Source organism: Oncorhynchus mykiss, chromosome 2, assembly GCF_057628025.1.
Source record: "Oncorhynchus mykiss isolate SJ-2025 chromosome 2, ASM5762802v1, whole genome shotgun sequence".
In the NCBI taxonomy this organism is placed as follows: Eukaryota; Metazoa; Chordata; class Actinopteri; order Salmoniformes; family Salmonidae; genus Oncorhynchus; species Oncorhynchus mykiss.
In genome coordinates, this window is record NC_143023.1 from 46,136,771 (window position 1) to 46,164,250 (window position 27,480).

The following is a 27,480-nucleotide window of genomic DNA, read 5'->3' on the forward strand; positions in this document are numbered from 1 at the left end:
TGTTGTTTTTATTTCTTTACTTACCTATTGCTCCCCTAATACCTTTTTTACACTGTTGGTTAAAGCCTGTATGTAAGCATTTCACTGTTGTATTCGGCGCACGTGACAAACAAACCATCTGTAATGTTATCTTTATTTAATGTCTGGTCTAACAGACACAGATGCTACCCTTGTTTAGACCAGAGGGGACTGCTTTTAGGCTATGTTAGGATGGCCTGAACATGAGAAAGTTGGTTTGCTTGAACGGTTCAAGAGTTACTGTTGGTTAGTTATTTTATGCAAATGTGTGCAATTTTACAATGCCTTGCAAAAGTATTAATCCCCCTTGGCATTTTTCCTATTTTGTTGGATTACAACCTGTGATTTCAATGGATTTGTATTTGGATTTCATGTAATGGACATACACAAAATAGTACAAATTGGTGAGGTGAAAAAAAAAAACTTGTTTCAAAAAATTTGAAAGCATAAACAACAGAAAAGTGGTGTGTATTGTATTGTGTATTGTGTATTGTGTGTATGTATTCACCCCCTTTGCTATGAAGCCCCTAAATAAATTCTGCCGAAACCAATTACCTTCAGAAGTCACATAATTAGTTACCCTCTCCTCTCACGGAACCCGCTAGCGGGCTGAAATTCCACAACATATGGTGATCGCTACATAAATAGTCATATTAAACATTCATGAAAAACAAAGTGTCTCACACGTATCGAAAGCCTAGAATCTTGCTAATCCAACTGCATTGTCAGATTTAAAAAAGGATTTACTGCGAAAGAATACGATGCGATTATCTGAGCATAGAGACCCATAAAAAACAAAAATTTTAACCAGCAATGGCGTAACATATTCACAAACTGCATTAAAATAAATAGTTTACCTTTGACGATCTTTGTCTGTTTGCATTTCCAATGCTCATTGTTACACAATGAATTATCTTTTGTTTGATAAAATCCGTTTTTATAGCCTAACACGAAACATTTTGTGACCGCTTGTGTAGTGAATTCCGTCTCACTCCATTTTCAACAACACATTCCAGGTAAATAACTCACACAGAATGTGACTTTTCTAGTCATGTTTGGTTTCACTGCAATCAACAGGTTTGTTGAGGGGAGGTTTGTTTGTAACACAATCAAACCTGATGGGCCATTTTGCGGGAAGTATTGACTGAAAGAAACCAATTTGAAGACAACAAGTCATGACATCATTGTGCACCAATGATTTGCCCGCTGTTTCGTTGATTGACTGTCTTTTAACCCAATGACCATTGATCGTCTTGAAATCTAGCTGGATAGACAGCCAATTAGCTGAGCTAAACGGCAATAGGTCATGTTTATGTGTTGCAAGACCAACCCATGTACGCTCCAGCGCTATTGAAGTTTCATACTGGAAGGAGAAACACATATTACGCAGTGCATTGTTTGGTAAACGCGCAGATTCAGCTGTTTATATATCAATCATTATGGCGACTAAGTCAGGGAAAGCTAAATCTAAGTCTAGATGTACAGATGTACACACAATTTTAGAATAAATTGATTGGGAAGGTGAGACAGAGATTGTTGTAGGACGATTCATTTAGCGATTGTGGAGGAATGTTTTTTGAATGGGAGAGGACATAGTTTTGGACTGGTAAGTTCTTATCTTGCTAATGCCCTTGTTTGAAATTCATAATATAAAATATAATTTGTGATTTATTTTTTATTTTAGAAGCAATATATAAACATGTAATGTCACGAGATGTGAGATGCGTGTGTCTGCCGCCCCACCCCAACCCACATGAAATAGCCTATTTGAGGCTGTTGAGGGGAGGGCAGGCCCACACAACAATGGCCAAAGTGAAATGGAGACAGTAGATACAGCTGGTCTGTTGTAATATAATAAAGACAGTAGATCTAGCTGGTCTGTCATAATATAATAGAGACAGTAGATGTAGCTGAAATGTCATAATATAAAAGAGACAGTAGATCTAGCAGGTCATAATAATGTATTCAACCTTATGTTCCCTGTACTCTCTATATATATATCTGTTTGTTATACCTGTTGATACAGGGCTCATATGTGAAACTATTCTAACTGAACATTTTCTTTCACAGTGACACTGACTCCGAATGGGAGTCTTATCCGGTGTCCTGTGTGATTTTAAGTATGCTCTCTCTAATTCTCACTTTCTCTCTCTCGGAGGACCTGAGCCCTAGGACCATGTGTCAGGACTACCTGGCATGATGACTCCTTGCTGTCCCCAGTTCACCCTGGCCTTGCCGTTGTTCCAGTTTCAACTGTTCTGTCTGCAGCTTTGGAACCCTAAACTGTTCATTTTTACTCTTGAGGTGCTGTTCTGTTGCACCCTCTACAACCACTGTGATCTCCACCCGGCACAGCCAGAAGAGGACTGGCCACCCCTCATAGCCTGGTTCCTCTCTAGGTTTCTTCCTAGGTTTTTGCCTTTCTATGGAGTTTCTCCTAGCCACCATGCTTCTACACCTGCATTGCTTGCTGTTTGTGGTTTTAGGCTGGGGCTATATCAATAGATTTGATTTGATAGATGACTGAGGGTCTTCCAAATATTGAAAGTGTGTAAATAGTTACCCATGTTATTTTGTAAATGTGTATATATATATTTTTTCATATATTTTATTATTTTATCAATAATTATTTTTTTTCCCATTTGTTTTTTTTTCATTTATTTTTCTCAATTTTTGTGTTAGAATACCATTTTGGTATTTTGTATATATTTATTTGTTTCAAAATGTATACCTTCACCAATTTGGCCACTTGGGTACATTTGGGCTACTTGTGTGGGACACCTGGGTGACTTCATGATAAATGTCATGTAGCACACTCATTTTGGAAGTTATCATTCTGAAACTTTGCACAAGTACTGGTGCCCTCTTATATTTTTCACTGAAATTGTCCACATCATCCTATCTGAATGTTTGTTTTATCTTGTTCATTTTAAAGATGATACAAAAATACGTATGTTTTTTTTCATTGTTTTATCTAAACCAGATCTATTGTGTAATATTCTCCTACATTCAATTCACATTTACACAAACTTCAGAGTGTTTTCTTTCAAATGGTACCAAGAATATGCATATATATATATATATATATATATACATATATACATTATTTCCTGTTTTATTTCACAATAAAAAATATTTTGCATCTTCAAAGTGGTAGGCATGTTGTGTAAATCAAATGATACAAACCCCCCAAAAAATCTATTTTAATTCCAGGTTGTAAGGCAACAAAATAAGAAACATGCCAAGGGGGTGAATGCTTTCGCAAGCCACTGTATATGGTTAAAGTTGATTAAAGAATTGGAAGTTAAGATAACCTGAACATGTGGTAGTTGGTTTGGTGTCTCTAGCTTGAATAGTTCAAGAGTTACTGGTTGTGAGTCATTTTATGCTAATTTATACTAGTTTCAAATCAAATAAAATGTATTTGTCACATACACATGGTTAGCAGATGTTAATGCGAGTGTAGCGAAATGCTTGTGCTTCTAGTTCCGACAATGCAGTAATAACCAACAGGTAATCTAAAGTAACAATTCCAAAACTACTACCTTATACACACAAGTGTAAAGGGATAAAGAATATGTACCTAAAGATATATGAATGAGTGATGGTACAGAACGGCATAGGCAAGATGCAGTAGATGGTATCGAGTACAGTATATACATATGAGATGTGTAATGTAGGGTATGTAAACAAAGTGGCATAGTTTAAAGTGGCTAGATACATGTATTACATAAAGATGCAGTAGATGATATAGAGTACAGTATATACATATACATATGAGATGAGTAATGTAGGGTATGTAAACATTATAGCATTGTTTAAAGTGGCTAGTGATATATTTTACATCAATTTAAAGTGGCTGGAGTTGAGTCAGTGTGTTGGCAGCAGCCACTCAATGTTAGTGGAGGCTGTTTAACAGTGATGGCCTTGAGATAGAAGCTGTTTTTCAGTCTCTCGGTCCCTGCTTTGATGCACCTGTACTGACCTCGCCTTCTGGATGATAGCGGGGTGAACAGGCAGTGGCTCGGGTGGTTGTTGTCCTTGATGATCTTTATGGCCTTCCTGTGACATCGGGTGGTGTAGGTGTCCTGGAGGGCAGGTAGTTTGCCCCCGGTGATGCGTTGTGCAGACCTCACTACCCTCTGGAGAGCCTTACGGTTGTGGGCGGAGCAGTTGCCGTACCAGGCGGTGATACAGCCCGACAGGATGCTCTCGATTGTAGAAGGACAATGACCCAACACATCTCCCCACTATACCAGTGCTCCAGTTGTCTAGATAGATAGGTAGGGTTAGCAGCTTTTTTTTATCTCTCCATATTTTTCTTTCTAGACAAACAATCCTTTATCCGATTTTGTTTTGCTACACATTCGTAGTTTGCTTTCTGTCTTTAAGTTTGGTGTGGGTTTTGTTCATAGTGAACTTTCTTTGGAAATCCCCAAAGTGTCTTTCAGAACCCCTCCTAAAACCTCACCTGTTTAGTTTTTGTTGTTGATCAGGGTCTCTTTTTTAGTTTCCGCTTCTGTTTGAGCGACATTTTTGGTTTTGAGGAACAAAAGAAAAAGTTTATGAATTTGAAGTTAGAATAGCCTGAACATGAAAACGTTGGTTTGGTCTGTCTAGCTTGAATGGTTCAAGAGTTAATGTTGGTTGGTTATTTTATGATCATTTTTATACAGTACACTCGGAAAGTACTCAGGCCCCTTGACTTTTTCTACATTTTGTTACGTTACAGCCTTATTCTAAAATGTATTAAATAAAACATTTTCCTCATCAATCTACACACATTACCCCATAATGACAAAGTGAAAACTGTTTTTTTTTATGTTTGAAAATGTATAACAAATAAAGAACATAACTTATTTACATACCTATTCAGACACTTTACTATGAGTATGATATTTGAGCACAGACAGGTGCATCCTGTTTCCAATGATAATCCTTGAGATGTTTTTACAACTTGATTGGAGTCCACCTGTGGTAAATTAAATTTATTTGACATGATTTGGAAAGGCTCACACCTGTCTATATAAGGTCCCACAGTTGACATTGCATGTCAGAGGAAAAACCAAGCCATGAGGTCGAAGGAATTGTCCGTAGAGCTCTGAAACAGGATTGTGTCAAGGCACAGATCTGAGGAAGGGTACCAAAACATTTCTGCTCTATTGAAGGTCCCCAAGAACACAGTGGCATCTGACATTCTTAAATAGAAGAAGTTTGGAATCCCCAAGACTTCCTATAGCTGGCTGCCGGCCAAACTGAGCAATCGAGGAGAAGGACCTTGGTCAGGAAGGTGACCAAGAACCCAATGGTCACTCTGACAGAGCTCCAAAGTTCCTCTGTGGAGATGGTTCTCATTCAGGCCTTATGGTAGAGTGGCCAGACAGAAGCCACTCCTCAATAAAAGGCACATGACATCCCGCTTGGATTTTACCAAAAGGCGTCCAAAGGACGCAGACCACAAGAAATAAGATTCTCTGGTCTGATGAAACCAAGATTGAACTCTTTGGCCTGAAAGCCAAGAGTCACGTCTGGAAGAAACCTGGAACCATCCCTACGGTGAATCATGGTGATGGCAGCATCAGGGACTAGGAGACTAGTCAGGATCGAGTGAAAGAAGAACAGAGCAAAGTACAGAGAGATCCTTGATGACAACCTGGTTCAGAGAGCTCAGGACCTCAGAATGGGGTGAAGGCTCACCATCCAACAGAAGAACGACCCGAAGAACACAGCCAAAAATAACACAGGAGAGGCTTCGGGACAAGTCTCTGAATGTCCTTAAGTGGCCCAGCCAGAGCCCGGAATTGGATGCAATCGAACATCTCTGGAGAGACATGAAAATAGCTTTGCAGCGACACTCCCCAGTCAACCTGACAGAGCTTGAGAGGATGTGCAGAGAAGAATGGGAGAAACTCCCCAAATACAGGTGTGCCAAGCTAATATCATCATACCCAAGTAGACTCAAGGCTGTAATCGCTGCCGAAGGAGCTTCAACAAAGTACTGAGCAAAGGGTCTGAAATAAATGTGATATTTCAGTTTTCTTAAAATAAATTAGCAAACATTTAAAAAAAAACTGTTATTGCTTTGTCATTATGGGCTATTGTGTGCAGATTGATGAGGGAAAAGTGAAGGGGTCAGAATACTTTCCGCATGCGCTGTAGATGGGAAAGAGAGAAAATTGACATGGTATTATCAGTAAGTAACCAGTATAAATACAGGTATTCTGGTTGGTAATGGTGTACTTGTCGAGTAACATACTGCCTAAGACATTGAGGAGACATTGAAGAGCCGAGTGGAGGATACTCACGTGTACATGTAGAGGCAACCATAGGTGGAGTTGACTCCTTACGTCTCGTAGTTGAACATCTCACTGGCATCTCAGACATTAGACTAATGGAGAGAGATTACAAGGGAATGGGGGTTGGTGTGTGTGTCACAGTGTGTGACTCAATGTGTGTCACCAGAGTGGTATACTATGAAGCAAGCTAGATCTAGTCAGTCTTTTATAAAAGCTAGCCAACTTTAGTTAGCTTCCCATTCCAGGTCAGGCGTCATCCATACTACAATGTTATCACTTGCATATTATGAAAAACTGCTCCTGGTCTTCTTCTTCTAAGATATCATGGTGGTCCGTAAAGAAACGTTAGAGGTGCATGCCAACACCTACTGTACTGGAGTGTGTAGTCTATCACAGCTTACAGACTAAATTAATACAAATAAAAAACATTAACAAAAACTAAACCTAATTATGTACTACTAAGAAAATTAAAAAGAGCCCTATTAACGACTTTGAGCTGTACCATTTTGAAAACCAACCACTTTAGGCTGCCATTGACAACCTTGTTGTATCATTCCATTTCAAATTGTTCTAGTGCACAGTAATACTTGTGATGGCAGGTTATGTGCTATTATCAGACCTTCCAGGGAAAAAAACATGGAAATTAACAGAAAACTATGTTTTAAGTGAAAAATGAGTGTTTGTCTGAAGCCAAAAAAGACAGGAAATTCTAAGCTAATTTGAGTTTAGCACTAACAAGGCATTTTAGCATCAGCAGCTTGACTGCTACTAGAGTACTGTAGCTTTATTGATCTCCTGTACCTCAACAACAGATGTACTCACATTGGATGTGTTGATTAGGATTCAAACCTCTCAAACAGCCTAATGCATACTCTTAGAGTACGTTTACCCAATTAATGTACTTGTTAATGTAAACTTATTTTTTTTCATGTAAGATGCATATCTGCCATTAGGGAATCTGTGCAATGATTCTAATCTTAATATATGCAAATTGGTTCTTAAAGGGGCAATCTGCAGTTCAAACAACAAAGCCAAACCCACCACTGTTTTGGTAAAAATCTGAAGAATTGGGGGTGGAGAAATATTACCACTCTCAAATTCATAAGCACTCTGGAAACAAAATAAAAATTTGGACCATGTTCAGAGGCTAACTTTTTTTTTCTTAAAAATTACATTGTTTACAAACAATTGAGTTTATCAAGTAAATATTTTGGGTTCTGATTGGGTATGACAATTGGACTAAGCTCATGAGGCATTTATCATAGAAGTTATAACTTCAAGAATCAATGGGTGTGTGTAAATAATTGAAAAATTTATGAAGCAATTATGATGTATGAAGCAAATACTATACTTTATAAATGTTTTGGGCATAGTGTCTTACCCTTTCATAACACACAATATAAGGTTGCATTACTCCATTGTTTATAACAGGAACATAAACCATGTATAGCTTCGAAATATGTTGAAAAGCTGTCAACTACACTACTGTTCAAAAGTTTGGGGTCACTTAGAACTCTCCTTGTTTTTGAAAGATCTGCAAAAAAATGTTGTCCATTAAAATAACATCAAATTGATCAGAAATACAGTGTAGACATTGTTAATGTTGTAAATGACTATTGTAGCTGTAAACGGCAGATTGTTATGGAATATCTACATAGGCATACAGAGGCCCATTATCAGCAACCATCACTCCTGTGTTCCAATGGCACGTTGTGTTAGCTAATCGAAGTTTATCATTTTAAAAGACTAATTGATCATTAGAAAACTCTTTTGCAATTATGTTAGCACAGTTGAAAACTGTTGAGCTGATTAAAGAAGCAATACAAATGGCCTTCTTTAGACTAGAGTGAAGAGGCGACTCCGGGAGTTGGAAAAAAATGGCATATTTCAAACTGGCCAATACAAGGAAAATATTAAGATGTGCAAAAGAACACAGACACTGGACAGAGGAACTCTGCCTAGAAGGCCAGCATCCCGGAGTCGTCTCTTCACTGTTGACTTTGAGACTCATGTTTTGCGGGTACTATTTAATGAAGGGGTCATTTGCGGACTTGTGACACTCTAATGTACTTGTCCTCTTGCTCAGTTGTGCACCGGGGCCTCCCACTCCTCTTTCTATTCTGGTTAGAGACAGTTTGAGCTGTTCTGTGAAGGGAGTAGTACACAGTGTTGTACGAGATCTTCAGTTTCTTGGCAATTTCTCGCATGGAATAGCCTTAATTTCTCAGAACAAGAATAGACTAACGAGTTTCAGAAGAAAGTTCCTTTGTTTCTGGCCATTTTGAGCCTGTAATCAAACCCACAAATGCTGATGCTTCACATACTCAACTAGTCTAAAGGAGGCCAGTTTATTTGCTTTTTTAATCGGGACAACAGTTTCAGCTGTGCTAACATAATTGCAAAAGGGTTTTCTAATGAATTAGCCTTTTAAAATGGTAAACTTGGATTAGCAAACACAACGTGCCATTGGAACACAAGAGGGATGGTTGCTGATAATGGGCTTCTGTAAGCCTATGTAGATATTCCATAAAAAAGCAGCCATTTCCAGCTACGATAGTCATTTACAACATTAACAATGTCTACACTGTATTTCTGATCAATTTGATGTTATTTTAATGGACAAAAACAAAAAACATGGACATTTCTAAGTGGCCGTAAACTTTTGTCCATTTCCAATCTTAAAAAGCTTATGTGTAAGGCAAGGTCAAATGTAGCGGTAAGGAGCGGTTTCCCCCGATAAACATTACACATAGTCTACGACCAGAAGTAATTTTGGGCTTAATCTGTGTCCGGGATAACCTCTCAATAACGTTTTAAATACATTTGTGGAATGGGATGATTTCTTACATGAAAAAGCACATTTACATTAAAGTACATTAATTGGGTAAACGTACTCTAAGAGTATGCATTAGGCTGTTTGAGAGGTATGAATCCTAATCAACCCATCTAATGTGAGTACATCTGTTGTTGAGGTACAGTAGATCAATAAAGCTACAGGTCTCTAGCAGTAGTCAAGCTGCTGACGCTGAAAAGCCTTGTTGGTGCATAGGTCAAATTAGATTTACAATGTCCTGTCTTTATTGGATTTTATTGGACAAAAGCTAATATTTCAGTAAACTGTTTTGTATTAATATGTAGATGATTGGAACTGTCAGGGTCAGCTGTTTGAATAAAGCAGAAAAGGGCATCTTAACTGACAAGGTGTCATCCCCACCCACCCATACACAGAAATACACTCAGACACACACAAATGTTTGTTTTAACAATAGCGAGGCTATGTGTACAGGGGGTACCGGTACAGAGTCAATGTGCGTGGTTAGTCGAGGTAATTTAGGTAATATATACATGTGGGTAGAGTTATTAAAATGACTAATGCATAGATAATAACAGAGAGTAGCATCAGTGTAAAAAGAAGGGGGGCGGGGCAATGCAAATAGTCTGGGTAGCCATTTGGTTAGATGTTCAGGACTCTTATGACTTGGGGGGTAGAAGCTGTTAAGAAGCCTCTTGGATCTTAATTTGGTGCTCTGGTACCGCTTGTTGTGCTGTAGCAGAGAGAACAGTCTATGACTAGGGTGGCTGGAGTCTGACAATTTTTATAGCCTTACTCTGACACCGCCTGGTATAGAGGTCCTGGATGGCAAGAAGTTTGGCCCCTGTGATGTACTGGGCCGTACGCACTACTCTTTGTAGTGCCTTGCGGTCAGAGGCTTAGCAGTTGCCATACCAGGCAGTGATGCAACCAGAATGCTCTCGATTGTGCAGCTGTAGCACCTTTTGAGGATCTGAGGACCCAGCAGTCTCCTGAGATATCAAATCAAAAGAGCGAAAAAGAGGGAGAGCCAAATAAAGGAGACAGACATTCTTCTGGCAGAACATGAACAGCTGTGCTGTCTCGGAGTTGATATAGTTGTGTGTGATGGAGACAGATTGTCCTGTAATTGTTCATTTTGGAGCACAGGTTACTGATGTCATCTGCTGGAATTTTTGAAATAACAAAAACAAGACAAATAGAAACCAAATGAATAGATGAGCTTTACTTCATATGTGCCCCAGGAACCTTTTCACTGCCACAGAGAGAAAACATATTAAAAACAGCTTTGATTTGTTTGATTGGTCAAACAGCAAATACATAGGGGATACATTTGAGATAAATGTCAGATTTCCAGAGTGTTTTTGTTTTTGGAAAGCACACTAATAATAAAACTCAAGATATGTGGGGAATGTTTTTCAGCAAATGTCTAATTGACGTCAAAAGTTGAATGTTAGATTTGAGTGAAGTTCACATTCAATGTAACATTCTATGAATGTCCTGGTGTGAACCTGTTTGAATAGCTCAATGCTTCTAGAAAGCTTTGTAGCATCCTAGCTGTAATGGTTAGTCTCATGTAATGCTTTTGCCAACTCCTTACCCTCTCACCTCAAACGCTGTCGTTTTCAATGTTTCTTCCTCTCTTAACACTGAGAATTTGATGTGTGTGTGTGTGTGCATGTTCGTGCATGTGTGTGTCTTCCACAGGTCAAGGTCCATAAGTGGAGCATCTTCCGGTCTCTCCACTAGCCCTCTCAGCAGCCCACGGGTAAGTACCTCTCTCCAATCCCCCCCAACCCACCGCCCGTCTCACCCTCTTTATCAGGACCCCTGTGTTTTCCCTCAGGCATCACACAGGCCACCCTTAAACCTGCTGCCTGTCTATGCCTTGATTGGTATTTGTTTTTATGTCATCACATGAGACAAACACAGTCAGCGTAGCTAGATGCTCCTGACCAGGATACTGAGGATAGGAGCTTGGCCTGAAACAAATATAGGATCTACACTGGAATAACTTAGGCATTAGTCATACATGCATGTGCCAGAGGCTGGTCTGGTGGTAGTGCTGCAGCCCCTGGACCACATTATGTCTCAGGTGGCAGGGGTTCGATTTACCAACGTTCTCGAGATCTTATGGCAATTTACGGTAACTTTGGTAATTTACACAAATAACTTTAAAGAATGTATTCCTATATAGTATAAATATATATATATCTGTGTATAAATTATCCATGAATGTCTAGTGGATACCCCATACGGTTCTAAAAAAAACGGCATAATTAATAAAATAAAAAATAAAAAATTGCATTATTTTTCAATTAACTCTGCAACTCTTCCAACTGTTGACTTTTTTCACAACTGCCACCATGTCACGGTTTTCTAGGTGTGAAGGAGAGTCGGACCAAAATGCAGCGTGTAGATTGCAATCCATGTTTAATAACACAACGTAAACACGAATCAATACAAAAACTACAAAACAATAAACGTAACGAAAACCGAAACAGCCTAATACTGGTGCACATACATACAGAACAAGGACATCAAGACACTAAGGACAATCACCCACAAACACACAGTGAAACCCAGGCTACCTAAATATGGTTCCCAATCAGAGACAATGACTAACACCTGCCTCTGACCTGCCTCTGACCTGCCTCTGATTGAGAACCATATCAGGCCAGACAAACAAGGCCAGACAAACAAGACATCCAACAAGACATCCAACATAGAATGCCCACCCAGCTCACGTTCTGACCAACACTAAAACAAGGAAAACACACACGAACGATGGTCAGAACGTGACAGTACCCCCCCTCCAAGGTGCGGACTCCGGACGCACAACCTAAACCTATAGGGGAGGGTGTGGGTGGGCATCTATCCGCGGTGGCGGCTCTGGCGCTGGACGTGGACCCCACTCCATAATAGTCTTAGTCCACCTCCTTAGCGTCCCTAGATAGGCAACCCTCCTTAATGGCAGCTCGGGACAGAGGGGCAGCTCGGGACAGAGGGACAGCTCGGGACAGGGGTAGCTCGGGACTGAGGGGTAGCTCGGGACTGAGGGGTAGCTCGGGACTGAGGGGTAGCTCGGGACTGAGGGGTAGCTCAGCACTGAGAGGAAGCCCAGGCAGATAGTTGGCTCTGGCAGATCCCGGCTGGCTGACAGTTCTGGCAGATCCCGGCTGACTGGCGGATCTGGAAGAGTCTGGTTGACTGGCAGATCTGGAAGAGTCTGCTTGACTGGCAGATCTGGAAGAGTCTGGTTGACTGGCAGATCTGGAAGAGTCTGGTTGACTGGCAGATCTGGAAGAGTCTGGTTGACTGGCAGATCTGGAAGAGTCTGGCTGACTGGCAGATCTGGAAGAGTCTGGCTGACTGGCAGATCTGGAAGAGTCTGGCTGACTGGCAGATCTGGAAGAGTCTGGCTGACTGGCAGATCTGGAAGAGTCTGGCTGACTGGCAGATCTGGAAGAGTCTGGCTGACTGGCAGTTCTGGCTGCTCCATGCTGACTGGCTGCTCCATGCTGACTGGCTGCTCCATGCTGACTGGCAGCTCTGGCTGCTCCATGCTGACTGGCTGCTCTGGCTGCTCCATGCTGACTGGCGGCTCTGGCTGCTCCATGCTGACTGGCGGCCCTGGCTGCTCCATGCTGACTGGCGGCTCTGGCTGCTCCATGCTGACTGGCAGCCCTGGCGGCTCCATGCAGACTGGCAGCTCTGGCGGCTCCTTGCAGACTGGCACCTCTGGCGGCTCCTTGCAGACTGCCATCTCTGGCGGCTCCTTGCAGACTGGCACCTCTGGCGGCTCCTTGCAGACTGGCAGCTTTGGCGGCATCCTGCAGACTGGTAGCTCTGGCGGCTCCTTGCAGACTGGCAGCTCCTTGCAGACTGGCAGCTCCTTGCAGACTGGCAGCTCCTTGCAGACTGGCAGCTCTATGCAGACTGGCAGCTCTATTCAGACTGGCAGCTCTATGCAGACTGGCAGCTCTATGCAGACTGGCAGTTCTGAACAGGCGGGAGACTCCGGCAGCGCTGTAGAGGCGGAAGGCTTTGGCAGCGCTAAACAGGCGGGAGACTCCGGCAGCGCTGAAGAGGAGGAAGGCTCTGGCAGCGCTGGACAGGCGAGGCGCACTGTAGGCCTGATGCGTGGTGCTGGCACTGGTGGTACTGGGCCGAGGACACGCACAGGAAGCCTGGTGCGGGGAGCTGCTACCGGAGGGCTGGGGTGTGGAGGTGGTACTGGGTAGATCGGACCTTGCAGGCGCACTGGAGCTCTTGAGCACCGAGCCTGCCCAACCTTACCTGGTTGAATGCTCACGGTCGCCCTGCCAGTGCGGCGAGGTGGAATAGCCCGCACTGGGCTATGCAGGCGAACCGGAGACACCGAGCGCAAGGCTGGTGCCATGTAAGCCGGCCCAAGGAGACGCACTGGAGACCAGATGCGTAGAGCCGGCTTCATGGCACTTGGCTCGATGCTCACTCTAGCCCGGCCGATACGCGGAGCTGGAATGTACCGCACCGGGCTATGCACCCGCACTGGAGACACCGTGCGCACCACAGCATAACACGGTGCCTGCCCGGTCTCTCCAGCCCCCCGGTAAGCACAGGGAGTTTGCCCAGGTCTCCTACCTGGCGTAGCCATACTCCCTGTTAGCCCCCCCAATACATTTTTGGGGCTGACTCTCGGGCTTCCGTCCGCGCCGCCGTGCTTGCTTTGCCAACTCCATTCTCCGATAACCTTCCGCGCACTGCTCCATCGAATCCCAGGCGGGCTCCGGCACTCTCCCTGGGTCGACCGCCCACCTGTCTATCTCCTCCCAAGTAGTATAGTCCATACTCTTGCTGTCCATAACGTCCTCCCATGTCCTTTCCTCCTTTCGCTGCTGTTGCCTGTTGACATGCCGCTTGGTCCTGTTGTGGTGGTTGATTCTGTCACGGTTTTCTAGGTGTGAAGGAGAGTCGGACCAAAATGCAGCGTGTAGATTGCGATCCATGTTTAATAACACAACGTAAACACGAATCAATACAAAAACTACAAAACAATAAACGTAACGAAAACAGCCTAATACTGGTGCACATACATACAGAACAAGGACATCAAGACACTAAGGACAATCACCCACAAACACACAGTGAAACCCAGGCTACCTAAATATGGTTCCCAATCAGAGACAATGACTAACACCTGCCTCTGATTGAGAACCATATCAGGCCAGACATAGAAATAGAAAAACAAGACATCCAACATAGAATGCACACCCAGCTCACGTCCTGACCAACACTAAAACAAGGAAAACACACACGAACGATGGTCAGAACGTGACACACCAATTTGGCAGCAAAACATTTACAATAAAGACATAATTGACATCATTAAATGAAAAAAAGTGTGTACATTATCTTTATTGGGGATATTTAATATGGCTAGGGGTTCCGCTAGAGCCACCCCCCCCCCCCCAACATTCCGCTGAAAAGGCAGCGCGGGATATTCAAAAATATTTTGGGGAAATATTTAACTTTCACACATTGAAACGTCCAATACAGCAAATGAAAGATAAACATCTTGTAAATATACCCATCGTGTCCGATTTTTTAAATGTTTTACATCAAAAACACAACATATATTTATGTTAGATCACCACCAAATCCACAGCCATTTTTCCCAGGCAAAGATAGTCACAAAAGCAGAAATAGAGATTAAATGAATCACTAACCTTTGATAATCTTCATCCGATGACACTCATATGACATCATGCTACACAATACATTTATGTTTTGTTCGATAATATGCATATTTATATCCACAAATCTCGGTTTACATTAATGCCATGTTCAGAAATGCCTCCAAAATACCCGGAGTAATTACAGAGAGCTACGCCAGATAACAGAAATACTCATCATAAACATTGACGAAAGATACATGTTTTACATATAATTAAAGATACACTGGTTCTTAATGCAACCGCTGTGTCAGAGTTTTTAAAAACGTTACGAAAAAAGCATATCATGTAATAATCTAAAACGGCGCTAAGGCGTAACAATATTTCTCCGCCATGCTGGAGTCAACAGAAATACGAAATTACATCATAAATATTCCCTTTGATGATCTTTCATCAGAATGCAGTGCAAGGAGTCCTAGTTCCACAATAAACCGTTGTTTTGTTCCATAATGTCCATTACTAGTGTCCAATTAGCTGCTTTTGCTAGCACGGTTAGTTCACATGTCCAAAAGCTTCAAAAAGTTATATTCCAGGTCGCATAAACTGGTCAAACTAAGTAGAGAATCAATCTTTAGGATGTTATTTTCATATATATCCAATAACGTTCCAACTGGAGCATTCGTTTTGTCTGCAGAGTCATGGAACGCAGGCGATATCAACAGAAATGTGCGCAACCAAGAACTGTCATTCTGACAGACCAGTGACTCATTCCCCTCCCATCCGGTCATACATCACACTAGAGGCTTCATTCCATGTTCTACTGACTGTTGACATCTAGTGGAAGGCATAGGAAGTGCGAACATATCCATATCTTGTTTGGATGTGAATAGGCGATGACCTGAAATTCAACCAGCTCCAAAATTTCCACTTACTGTTATACTCACAGTTAGTGTTTTTTCCCCACTTACTGTTCTGTTATACTCACAGACATAATTCAAACAGTTTTAGAAATTTCAGAGTGTTTTCTATCCAATAGTAATAGTAATATGCATATATTAGCATCTAGGACAGACTAGGATGCAGTTCACTATGGGCACGCAATTCATCCAAAGTGAAAATGCTGCCCCCTAGCCCTAACATACCTACAGGTTTTAATGCTGAACTCCTCATTAAACACCAATGGTATTCATTAAATGTATTCATTTTATTTAGGATAATGTTTTACAACTTCATCATTTTATTTTATTATTTAATATAGTATTTATATATAATACATAATAAATATATCATAATTATAAAATAACTATACCATGAATATATAATAATAAATATGTATTATTTATATATTATTTAAATATTATTTATGTGTTGTTATATGTGAGAAAGCCACACAGAGGTTCAGAGATAATTGAAGACACCTGTGATAATCTGAAGTCCCCAAAAAATCCACGTGATGTCATCTGATAAAAAGATTTTTAAAAGTTACCAAATACCTGGTAGTTTACTGGTAAAGTTTCCAGCTGCCATTGCAACCCTACGCCACTCACTTCCTGTACTAGTTCCCTCTCACCTACAGTGCCTTGCAAAAGTATTCATCCCCCTTGGCGTTTTTCCTATTTTGTTGCATTACAACCTGTAATTTAAATGGATTTTTATTTGGATTTCATGTCATGACATTAACAAAATAGTCCAAATTGGTGAAGTGAAATTTTAAAAAATAACTTGTTTCAAAAATGTATACAAAATAAAAAGCGGAAAAGTTGTGCATGCATATGTATTCACCCCTTTGCTATGAAGCCCCTAAATAAGATCTGGTGCAACAAATTACCTTCAGAAGTCACATAATTAGTTAGATTGCACACAGGTGGACTTTGTTTAAGTGTGACATGATCTGTCACATGATCTCATATACCTGTTCTGAAAGGCCCCAGAGTCTGCAACACCACCAAGCAAGAGGCACCATGAAGAGCAAGGAGCAATCCAAACAGGTCAGGGACATAGTTGTGGAGAAGTACAGATCAGGGTTGGGTTATAAAAAAAATATCCTAAACTTTGAACTTCCCACGGAGCACCATTAAATCCATTATTAAAATGTTTTAAGAATATGGCACGACAACAAACTTGCCAAGACTCACGGACCAGGCAAGGAGGGCATTAATCAGAGAAGCAACCAAAGATAACCAAGAAAGAGTTGCAAAGCTCCACTGCAGAGAGCTTCATCTCAAGATATACAATTTATGTAACCAAATCAACCCTTCTGCCTCTCAAGACTCCCATCTCCACTTACCTGGTGTTTCTATCACTGCTCGATTTTGGTAACACTTTACTTGACACCCAGCGTCATAACACTTTATGACATAGTCATAACCATGCCTTAATATGTCATAACAGCTGACATAACTTGTTATAATATGGCCATAACACTGTCATGGCATATGTATTTAGATCTGTTGTGACATATTGTGTTATTTTATGGCTAGTTATGACACCTACATAAACCCACAAAACCTACCACACTCGGCAAAACATCCATTGCACCATTGCCTACGTGTCAACAGTATGTTTATGTTATATCCATTTTAAATGTATTAAATTATAATTGTAAGTGTACACACATTGATGTCAGACATGCACCTACCCTAATGATCTGTTGCTGATGTCTGGGATGAATGCAGGAACATTGTTATAACACTGGGTGTCAAGTGTTACCACAATTTATTTTAATATCTAATAGAACTGGTCTATGTTTTATAATAATATTTATTAATAAGAGCTGTCATTATATTGTGAGGAACTGCAGTTTTAGATATATAGATTTAGATATATTAGTAGATATATTTCCTTCCTTAGATAAAACCGACATATTATGTTCTTATTTACAATAAAAGTAACTCTAAAATGACACAATATATTATTTACCATTAATTTCTATTTGGCACAACGTAATCTGAAAGACACCTAAAACAAACAGCAAATGCATTCAACAAGTTTGTAAATTCGCAAGCATGACATAATCATTGCGTGCTAGTAATATTGTGCCAAATACTAAACTTTTGACTACCTTAATACACATATAAGTGCATTTGTCTGAATACTTTTGGTCCCCTAAAATGTGTACAAAAAGTGTTGTGATTTCTAAACTGTTCACCTAATATCTATGAAAATACCCTTAAATTAAAGCTGACAGTATGCACTGTAACTTCACAATCATTGTATCATTTCAAATCCACAGTGCTGGAGTACACAGCCAAAACAACAACAAAAATGTTATATATAGAGTATATAAAACATTAAGGACACCTGCTCTTTCCATGACATGGACTGACTAGGTGAATCTAGGGGAAAGCTATAGATCAATCAGTGTAGATGAAGGGGAGGAGACAGGTTAAATAAGGAATTTTAAGCCTTTCAACAATTGAGACACGGATTGTGTACGTGTGCCCTTCAGAAAGTGAATGGTCAAGGCAAAATATTTGAGTGCCTTTCAACGGGGTATGGTAGTAGTGCCAGGTGCACCGGTTTGTCAAGACGTGTTGGCTGGGTGGGGTTGGGGGAATGGGATAGGATTGGAGGCTGGGGGAGGCCCACTTATTTTTTTTTTATAAAGACTGTTTATTGAATTTATTACTACTGGAACTTTATAATATGTTCCTAATGATCAAATACTTTGTAGTTATGTACCTTTTTGTAAAACAAATGTTGGTAACAATTTACATGACACCAGCATCATAACACAATATGACATGATCATAACCATGTCCTAATATTTCATAACAGCTGACCTGTCACCTGTTGTGACATATATTGCATAATTATATGGCTGATTATGACACCTACATTCATTCAAATTATTTTTTTTAAATGAAGGTTTATTTTTGTTTCTTTCTTAAAAGTCCTTTGTTGTTGTTGGATTTTTTTTTGTCATGATTTAAAAAAAATCATAATTTAAATAACTTGCAGAAAATACACTTTATGACACTGTCATGAAGCATTATGACCATCTTGTGTCACTTGGACTAAGAAACTGCACTTTATGACACTGTCAAGACGCATTATGACCATCCTGTGCCATTTTAATTGGACTAAGAAAGTGCAATTTATGACAGCATTGGGGAGGTGCATGTCTCACATCAATGTGTGCGTAATTACAATGATAATTTAACATGGTCAATTTCAGAAAGTGTTATATGTCATAAACGTACTGTTGACAAGTAGGCTATGGTGTAATGGAATGTTTTGCCATGTGTGGAAGGATTTGTGGGTTTTGACACTCTTATGTAGGTGTCATAACAACCATAAAATAACTACCATGGTAGGTTTTGTGACATTTGACACTTTTATGTAGGTGTCATAACCAGCCATAAAATAATGCAATATATGTCCCAACATATCTAAATATTTGTGTCATGATAGTATTATGACCATATTATGACAAGTTATGTCAGCTGTTATGACACATGTTGACATGGTCAAGTAAAGTGTTACCATTTGGAAAGAAATCTTCTTCTTCTTCTGAGTGGCAGCCCACAGGTACAATGTGTGAAGTAATTCATAGAAAATGCTGTATACGAACAGAATATGAATTAAATACACATTGTCACAAAATAAATGTAATTACTTAAAGACACCTTTTTAGCTTTTACTTAGGGTGCTTTTAGTCATACTATCTATTTTGTTGCAGATTAAAATCAGTGCCTGACGATGTGGTGCACACAAAGTTTTTAGGTACCGAATAAAAATCAAAAGTTCAATGTGTTTCCATCGCACTTTCAACTCTACTGATAGTTTTGTCACAAAAACTGTGTTTAATAGCAAATGTGCTTGATGCGGTATTCGCTGCCAAAGGTGCTTCAACAAAGTACTGAGTAAAGGGTGTAAATACTTATGTAAATGTTATATTTCAGTTTTCTTTTTCATAAATTAGCAACAATTTCTAAAAACATGTTTTTGCTTTGTCGTTAGGGGGTATTGTGTGTAGATTGATGAAGGAAAAAAATTATTTAAGCAATTTTACAATTAAGACTGTAATGTACCAAAATGTGGAAAAGTCAAGGGGTCGTGAAGGGAGGACCACAAACCATATCATTGTGTGACTCCAAGTTTACTTTTACATGAAGGTTATTATATCAATATTTGCCCATAAAGTCGTTTCCATTGCCATTTCTCGCATAATGCATTTTACAGACACAAAAAGAGATCCCACCACGTCAAACAAACAAATGATTTGTCTGCAATTATAACATTTTACCAAAACTTCCTGTTTCCATCATAGCTGTCTTGATTTGATTTTATACAGTATGACTTTATTCACATTAAAACTGTGGATGGAAACGTGGTTTGTGTCTCACTTGAGAGTGTTTGTTACCACATAATCAGAAGAAGCGTTGCACTCATAATAACTATGAAGTGTTTTAAAAAGTTTTTAAAAATTTAAAAGCGGAAAACCAGCAGTTGAAACAATAGCAAAACATTTTCCCCGCCTGTTTCAGTAAAAAGCTAAGGGACTGGGCTGGAGAAATGTAACCACTCTTAAATTCATAGTCAGAGCTATGAATGCAAGGACTGACCATCCATCATTTAAAAATAATAATTTGAACCATATTTTAAAGCTTTATGGTATTTGTTTACATTTACTTTGTTTACAAACATTGGAGTTAAACAAGCTCAGGCCTAGATTAAATTAAGCTTTAACCGGTGATACACCTTGCCACGACTTCCGCCGAGGTCGGTCCCTCTCCTTGTACGGGCGGCGTTCGGCGGTGGACGTCACTGGTTTTCTAGCCATCGCTGATCCATCTTTCATTTTCCATTGGTTTTGTCTTTATTTTCTGCACACCTGGTTTTCATTATCCAATTACATGTATTTAACCCTCTGTTTCCCCCATGTTTGTTGTGGGTGATTATTTCTATGTTCAGTTCGGTTCATTATGGCTGGTTTTTCGACGGGTGCTGTGTTCACCCGTACGTAATATTTACCGTTGGTTTTTGGTCAAGTGTATTTGTTTACCTCGTGCCTTTATTGTTTGAGTAAAGTACGTTACTCACTCATTTTGCTCTCCTGTGCCTGACTGCATGCTCCAGCTACACTCACCTTCTGACAGAATCACGCACCCAACCATATTGAGTCAGCAGGAGCAGACAACCCTGGATTAGGGGTTGAGGAGCGCATCCAGCAGCATGCTGCCATTTTACAACATCTCAGCAACATCTCGGCATCGCCATGGATTGCAGAATCTGGACCGCTGGGAGAGAAGAGGAGATCCTCCAGTGCCTCCACCATCACCACCAAGGACCCAACTAACTCCTTCACCCGGTCACAGTGGGATTCAGCTCGATCTTCCGAAGGAGTATGATGGGATGTCTGCGGGTTGTCAGGGGTTCCTACTCCAGCTGGAGCTATGCCTAGCAACTGTCCACCCGGCTCCATCGGGCCGAGAGAGCATGTCCGCCCTCATCTCAGGGAAAGCCCTGGAGTGGGCCAACGCCATATGGGAGGAAGGAGAAGCGGTGTTGGACCAATTCAAAGATTTCACCCAGTTTTTGACTACCCGTCTGAGGGTAGAGCGGCGGGTAAACGGCTCGTCCAACTTAGGCAGGGGACGAGGAATGCACAGGAGTTCTCTCTGAACTTTCGCACCCTGGCAGCCAGCGCGGGATGAACCGACAGGGCCCTGATCGATCAATACCATTGTAGTTTGAGCGAGGACGTCCATTGGGAGTTGGCCTGCAGAGACACCACTCTCACCTTTGACCAGCTGGTGGACCTGCCCATCCTGTTGGATAACCTGCTGGCTACCTGCGGACGTCCAGATCGTGGTCTGTCGATTCCATCCCCCAGTACCACAGCTCCTGTAAGGAGCTGCAAGTAGGGCGATCAGAGGAGGGGCCGGTCCATGCACCATCTGTGGCCGCAGAGGGCACACTGCCGGTCGGTGCTGAAGAGGTTCCTCTGGGAGTCGAGGCAGCAGGCAGGGCACTCTTGTGTCACCCCAGGTGAGTCGGCGCCAGGCTCACCAAGAGCCCTCTGTTGCACATTCCCAGCATAAGGTGCTCGTAGATTCAGGGGCAGCTGGGAACTTTATTGACAGATCATTTGCCCATAGTTTAGGGATCCCTATTGTTCCAGTGGATATGCCCTTCCCAGTTCACGCCCTAAATAGTCGACCATTGGGCTCGGGGCTAATTAGGGAGGCCACCCTCTCCACTGGGTATGGTGACGCACAAGGAGAAAATCATTTATTTCCTTATTGATTCTCCTGCGGTTCCCATGGTGCTGGGTATACCCTGGTTGGCCTGTCATGACCCAACTATTTCGTGGCAACAGAGGGCCCTCACGGGGTGGTCACGAGATTGCTCGGGGAGGTGTTTAGGGGTTTCCGTCGGTGCGACTACAGTGGAAAGTCCATACCAGGTCTCCGCCGTGCGCATCCCCTCTGAATATGGCGATTTGGTTCTCGCCTCCTGTAAGTATAAGGCAATTACCACCCCATCGGCGGGGTGATTGTGGGATAAATCTCCTGGTAGACGCAGCACTTCCCAGGAGTCACGTGTGTCCCTTGTCACAAGAGGAGACGGCGGCTATGGAAACATATGTCTCCAAATCCCTGGAGCAGGGGTACATTCGGCCCTCCACTTCACCTGCCTCCAAGTTTATTTTTTGTGAAGAAGAAGGATGGAGGTCTGCGCCCATGTATTGACTATCGAGGCATCATTCAGATCATGGTGAGGTACAGTCACCACCGGGCGTGCTTCTTCACAAAACCTGGTTTGTATCCGGGAGGGGGATGAGTGGAAGACGGTATTTAGTACCACCTCTGGGCACTATGAGTACCTCGTCATGCCGTACGGGTTGATGGATGCTTCATCAGTCTTCCAGGCCTTTGTAGACAAGATTTTCAGGGACCTGCACGGGCAGGGTGTAGTGGTGTATATTGATGACATTCTGATATACTCTGCTACATGCGCCGAGCATGTGTCCCTGGTGCGCAGGGTGTTTGGTCGACTGTTGGAGCATGACTTGTACGTGAAGGCTGAGAAATGCCTGTTTTTCCAACCATCCGTCTCCTTCCTAGGGTACCGCATTTCCACTTCAGGGGTGGAATGGAGAGTGACCGCATTACAGCTGTGCGTAATTGGCCGACTCCCACCACGGTAAAGGAAGTGCAGAAGTTAGGGTTTGCCAACTACTACCGTGGGTTTATCCTGGGTTTTGGGCACGTTACGGCTCCCATTTCCTCACTGCTGAAGGGAGGACCGGTGCATTTGCATTGGTCAGCTGAGGCGGACAGGGCTTTTGGTCAGCTGAGGGCTCTATTTACCTCGGCTCCCATGCTGGCCCATCCGGATCACTCTTTGGCGTTCATAGTGGATGTGGACGCGTCGGAGGCTGGGATAGGAGCAGTGCTCTCTCAGCGCTCGGGCACGCCACCAAAGAGGAGTGGAGGTCCGGAAGATGTTGGCTGTCATCAAGGCTTTGAAGACGTGGAGACATTGGCTTGAGGGGACTGACCACCGCAATCTGGAGTACACCCATGCCGCAAGGAGACTGAATCCTCGCCAGGCAAGGTGGGCCATGTTTTTTACCCGATTTGTTTTCACCCTATCCTACAGACCAGGTTCCCAGAACGTAAAGGCAGAAGCTCTGTCCCGGATGTATGACACACAGGAGCGGCCCATGGATCCCACTCCCATACTTCTGGCCTCTTGCCTGGTGGCACCCGTAGTGTGGGAGCTGGACGCGGACATCGAGCGGGCGTTGCATACAGAGCCCACTCCCCCCCAATGTCCAACTGGGCGTCTGTACGTTCCGTCTGCTGTCCGCAACCATTTGATCTATTGGGCCCATACGTCACGCTCCTCTGGTCATCCGGGCATCGGTCGGACAGTGCACTGTCTTAGTGGGAAGTACTGGTGGTCCAAGGCCTCTAGGCACTTGCCCAGAGGGCAGTTTCAACCCTTACCCGTTCCACAACGGCCGTGGTCGCATCTGTCGCTGGATTTCCTAACGGGTCTTCCTCAATCACAGGGTAACACCACGATCCTGGTCGTTGTGGATCGTTTTTTTAAGTCCTGTCCTCTCCTCCCTTTGCCCGGTCTCCCTACGGCCCTACAGAATGCAGAGGCCCTGTTTACACACGTCTTCCGGCACTACGGGGTGCCTGAAGACATAGTATCTGATCGAGGTCCCCAGTTCACGTCAAAGGTCTGGAGGGCGTCCTGAGGAGACTGAACGAGGTATGTTACAGGTTACAGCTTCCCCCCGATTATCTATTTAACCCCTCGTTCCACGTGTCTCTCCTCAGGCCGGTGGTGGCTGGTCCGCTCCAGGAGTCTGAGGTGCGGGAGGTTCCTCCGCCCCCTCTGGACATCGAGGGGGCCCCGGCATATGCAGTTCGATCCATACTGGATTCGAGGCGTCGGGCGAGGGGCCTTCAGTACCTCGTGGAGTGGGAGGGGTACGGTCCGGAGGAGAGATGCTGGGTGCTTGTGGAGTAAGTGTTGGACACATCGATGCTGCGGGAGTTCCACCTCCGGGTCGTCCCCGTGGCCGGTGTCGGCACGCTGCTGGAGCGTACTGTCACGACTTCCGCCGAGGTCGGTCCCTCTCCTTGTACGGCGACGGTCAGCGGTCGACGTCACCGGTTTTATAGCCATCGCTGATCCATCTTTCATTTTCCATTGGTTTTGTCTTTATTTTCTACACACCTGGCTTTCAATATACAATTACTTGTTCATGTATTTAACCCTCTGTTTCCCCCATGTTCATGGATTATTTCTATGTTCGGTTCGGTTCATTATGGCAGGTTTTTCGATGGGTGCTGTGTTCACCCGTGCGTTATATTTACTGTTGGTTTTTGGTCAAGTGTATTTGTTTACCGTGTGCCTTTATCTTTTGAGCATAGCACGTTGTTCACTCATTTTGCTCTCCTGCGCCTGACTTCATGCACCAGCTACACTCACCTTCTGACACACCTGCATAGCTGTTTTGGCGGTGTCGGAGGTGTAACTGCTTTGTTGTGCAGCTGCTCTTGATCATTGTCACGAATCCACACCCATCCCACTCATGTTAGAAGATCAGAACGAGAAAGTGTAGGCTATATAGAACCCGGCTTAAGATCAATAGAAGACAGAACTTAGGACCAATAGAATTTGACGCTCAAATTGACTATCATTCAACGAAATATTGAGGATTTCTATCAGCCTAATAGAGGTGTAGATTACATCTTACATTTCAGTGTTCGCTTGAAAACAAGGCTGCGTTGGATTTATCTTAATGCGACTCCGTGCTGCCAATGTCAATGTCAGCTTTAGGTATAATGCCATGAGCTGCTTGTGAAAGTAAATTCCAACTCGGACACCGTCAAAACATCAGCTATGCGGATATAGGCTAAAACGGATCTGATTGAATTAAGCCCTTATATTTTGGGTTCTGATGGGTTACAACAGTTGAGCTAAGCTCACGAGGCACTAATAACTTATGTTCTTCAAGAATCAATGGTTACATATCATTCATTTATAAGTCCAAAAATGGATTAACCCTTTAGGTTTACCAGGCCAAGTGTCCATGGTTTTCATGTCTCAGCAAAAGCCTTGCTCAGACAGCTAGCCTGCCTTGTCTTTCACCTTTCTGTGTGTGTTTGCTTGCTTTGGTCACTGACAGCACATCACCTTATATCACATTGCACTTTTTTTAACATCTGTCTGTTTTGAATGCTTGCGATGTTGTTGTTTTTTTGTTTTGTTTACACTGTCCCATGGTCTTGTTGCCTTTCTACTTGGCCGATTTGCTGAATGAGCTAACCGACTCCATGTTTGTTCTTCTTTTTGTCTTTTTCTTTATATACCCCTCCCTCCATCCATCCATCATTACTGTATCACACCTCACCTGCCTATCTGTGCCTGGCTGTCTCTCTCGCTGCTGGTTTTGTGGCTGTTTGCTCTGTGTTGCATCTGCATGTGTGGGCATTTGTGTGTGTATTCGTCTGCGCGTGTTGTGTGTATCTGTGTGTCTTTGTGCACCCCCTGCTTTTGGTACTGTTCATATTATGTGTATGCTCCCTTCTTTCTACCCAAAATGTAGCCTCTCAGAAAGTTCTGTGTACCCCCCCCGTCTCCAGACTTCTCCCAGTCGCCCAACTCCAGCCCCTGCCCCTCCCCCGAGCCCCTTGCCCCCCACACCAACTGGACAGTTGTCCATCGCGCCCCCACCCCCAACTCCCTGGCCCCGGACAGCGGGCAGCTGCTACCACCCGACCCCAGAAACCAAACCCTCCCGGCCAAGCCCAAACTGCTGCCCAAGCCCCTTGCATCCACCCACTCCAACCCCCTTCCGGAGACCCCCTCCCTCAGCCCAGCGATTGTGCCCCCCAAGTCGGAGACCTCTACCCCCTGCCAGGCCCCATCCCCCTCCTCCTCCGCCACCTCTGTCACATCTCTCAGTGCACCCCCGAGCAGCCCCATGGGGCAGCGGCGCCCTGCTCTCACAACGCCCTCCCCCACAATCCCCCAGCTCTCTGTCACCCATGCCCCCGACGCAGTGCCCCTCTCGCCCATTCGATGGCACCCCTTCCACCCAGTGGCGCCCTCACCCACCCCCTCGCCCACACCCTCTCCCTCTCACTCAGGCACTGACTACGGTCCCAAATCTATCCCCCTCATACAGGTTACCCCTCACCCATCCCCCCGGGGCAGCCCCCTCCCCACCCCCAAGGGCACCCCTGTGCACACACCCAAGGAGAGCCCGGCGGGCACGCCCAACCCCACGCCGCCCCCCAGTCCATCTATCGGCGGTATGCCCTGGAGGACACGCCTCAACTCCATCAAGAACAGCTTCCTGGGCTCGCCGCGCTTTCACCGCAGGAAACTACAAGGTACTGAGAGAGGGAAAATAAATGGGTTTCCTAAAGCCTTCAAAGTGAAAATAGTAATTCCTTTTTTGTTCAGAACTCAGCTGCACAGCTGTGAGAAAACAATTATAAAATCAATGTTTGACAGTCAATCTTTTGCGAGTGGATGAACAACATTCGTTGCATTAGGAATTTTGTTGTTCCGAGTATAGATCTGCAAGAGAAATAAAGTACTACTTTAGCTATGAAGGCTTTGGGATACCCATCTCTGATTGTTGCTTTATGAGAGCAGGCTGCATGCATTTCGGCTCCCGAGTGGAGCAGCGGTCTAAGGCACTGCATCTCCATGTTAGAGGCGTCATTACAGACCCTTGTTGGATTCGAGGCTGTGTCACAACCGACTGTGATTGGGAGTCCCATAGGACGGCGCATAATTGGCCAAGCATTGTCTGGGTTAGGGTTTGGCCGGGGTAGGCCGTCATTGTAAATAAGAATTTGTTCTTAACTGTCTTGCCTAGTTAATAAAGGTTAAAAAAAATGCAACAAGCTTTTGATCCCCTCTCTAACCTTTGCGCTTTCTCTAACCTGTGACCTTGCTTCTCTCTACCCAGTTCCCACACAAGAGGAGATGTCCAGCCTCACACCAGAGTCTTCCCCAGAGTAAGTACCTTTACCTATCCTCTTCATGTCAACACAACTCAGTCCTTACATACGACACAGTGACTAACGTAACACACACACACGCACACAAACACAGCATCACCCTGGAGTAAGTACCTTTACCTGTCTTCTCCAATTCCACACAATACAGTACACACACACACCAACAAAGTAGAGTATCAATAGATGGT

At 43.3% G+C, this 27,480-nt stretch overlaps 1 protein-coding gene across 4 annotated transcripts in view; it reads left to right on the forward strand.

Moving 5' to 3' along the window:
• Nucleotides 1–27,480, forward strand: part of brsk2a (BR serine/threonine kinase 2a) — a 527,560-nt gene that overhangs the window by 470,163 nt on the left and 29,917 nt on the right. For 3 of the 4 annotated variants that reach the window (XM_090200985.1, XM_090200982.1, XM_090200992.1), the window contains exons 13-15: nucleotides 10,834–10,894; nucleotides 26,446–26,653; nucleotides 27,241–27,289. In XM_090200985.1, the coding sequence (XP_090057111.1) occupies nucleotides 10,834–10,894; nucleotides 26,446–26,653; nucleotides 27,241–27,289 (318 nt within the window). Of the gene's footprint in view, nucleotides 1–10,833; nucleotides 10,895–25,863; nucleotides 26,654–27,240; nucleotides 27,290–27,480 lie in introns of all 4 variants that reach the window. The other variant, XM_090200998.1, reaches the window with a different exon arrangement.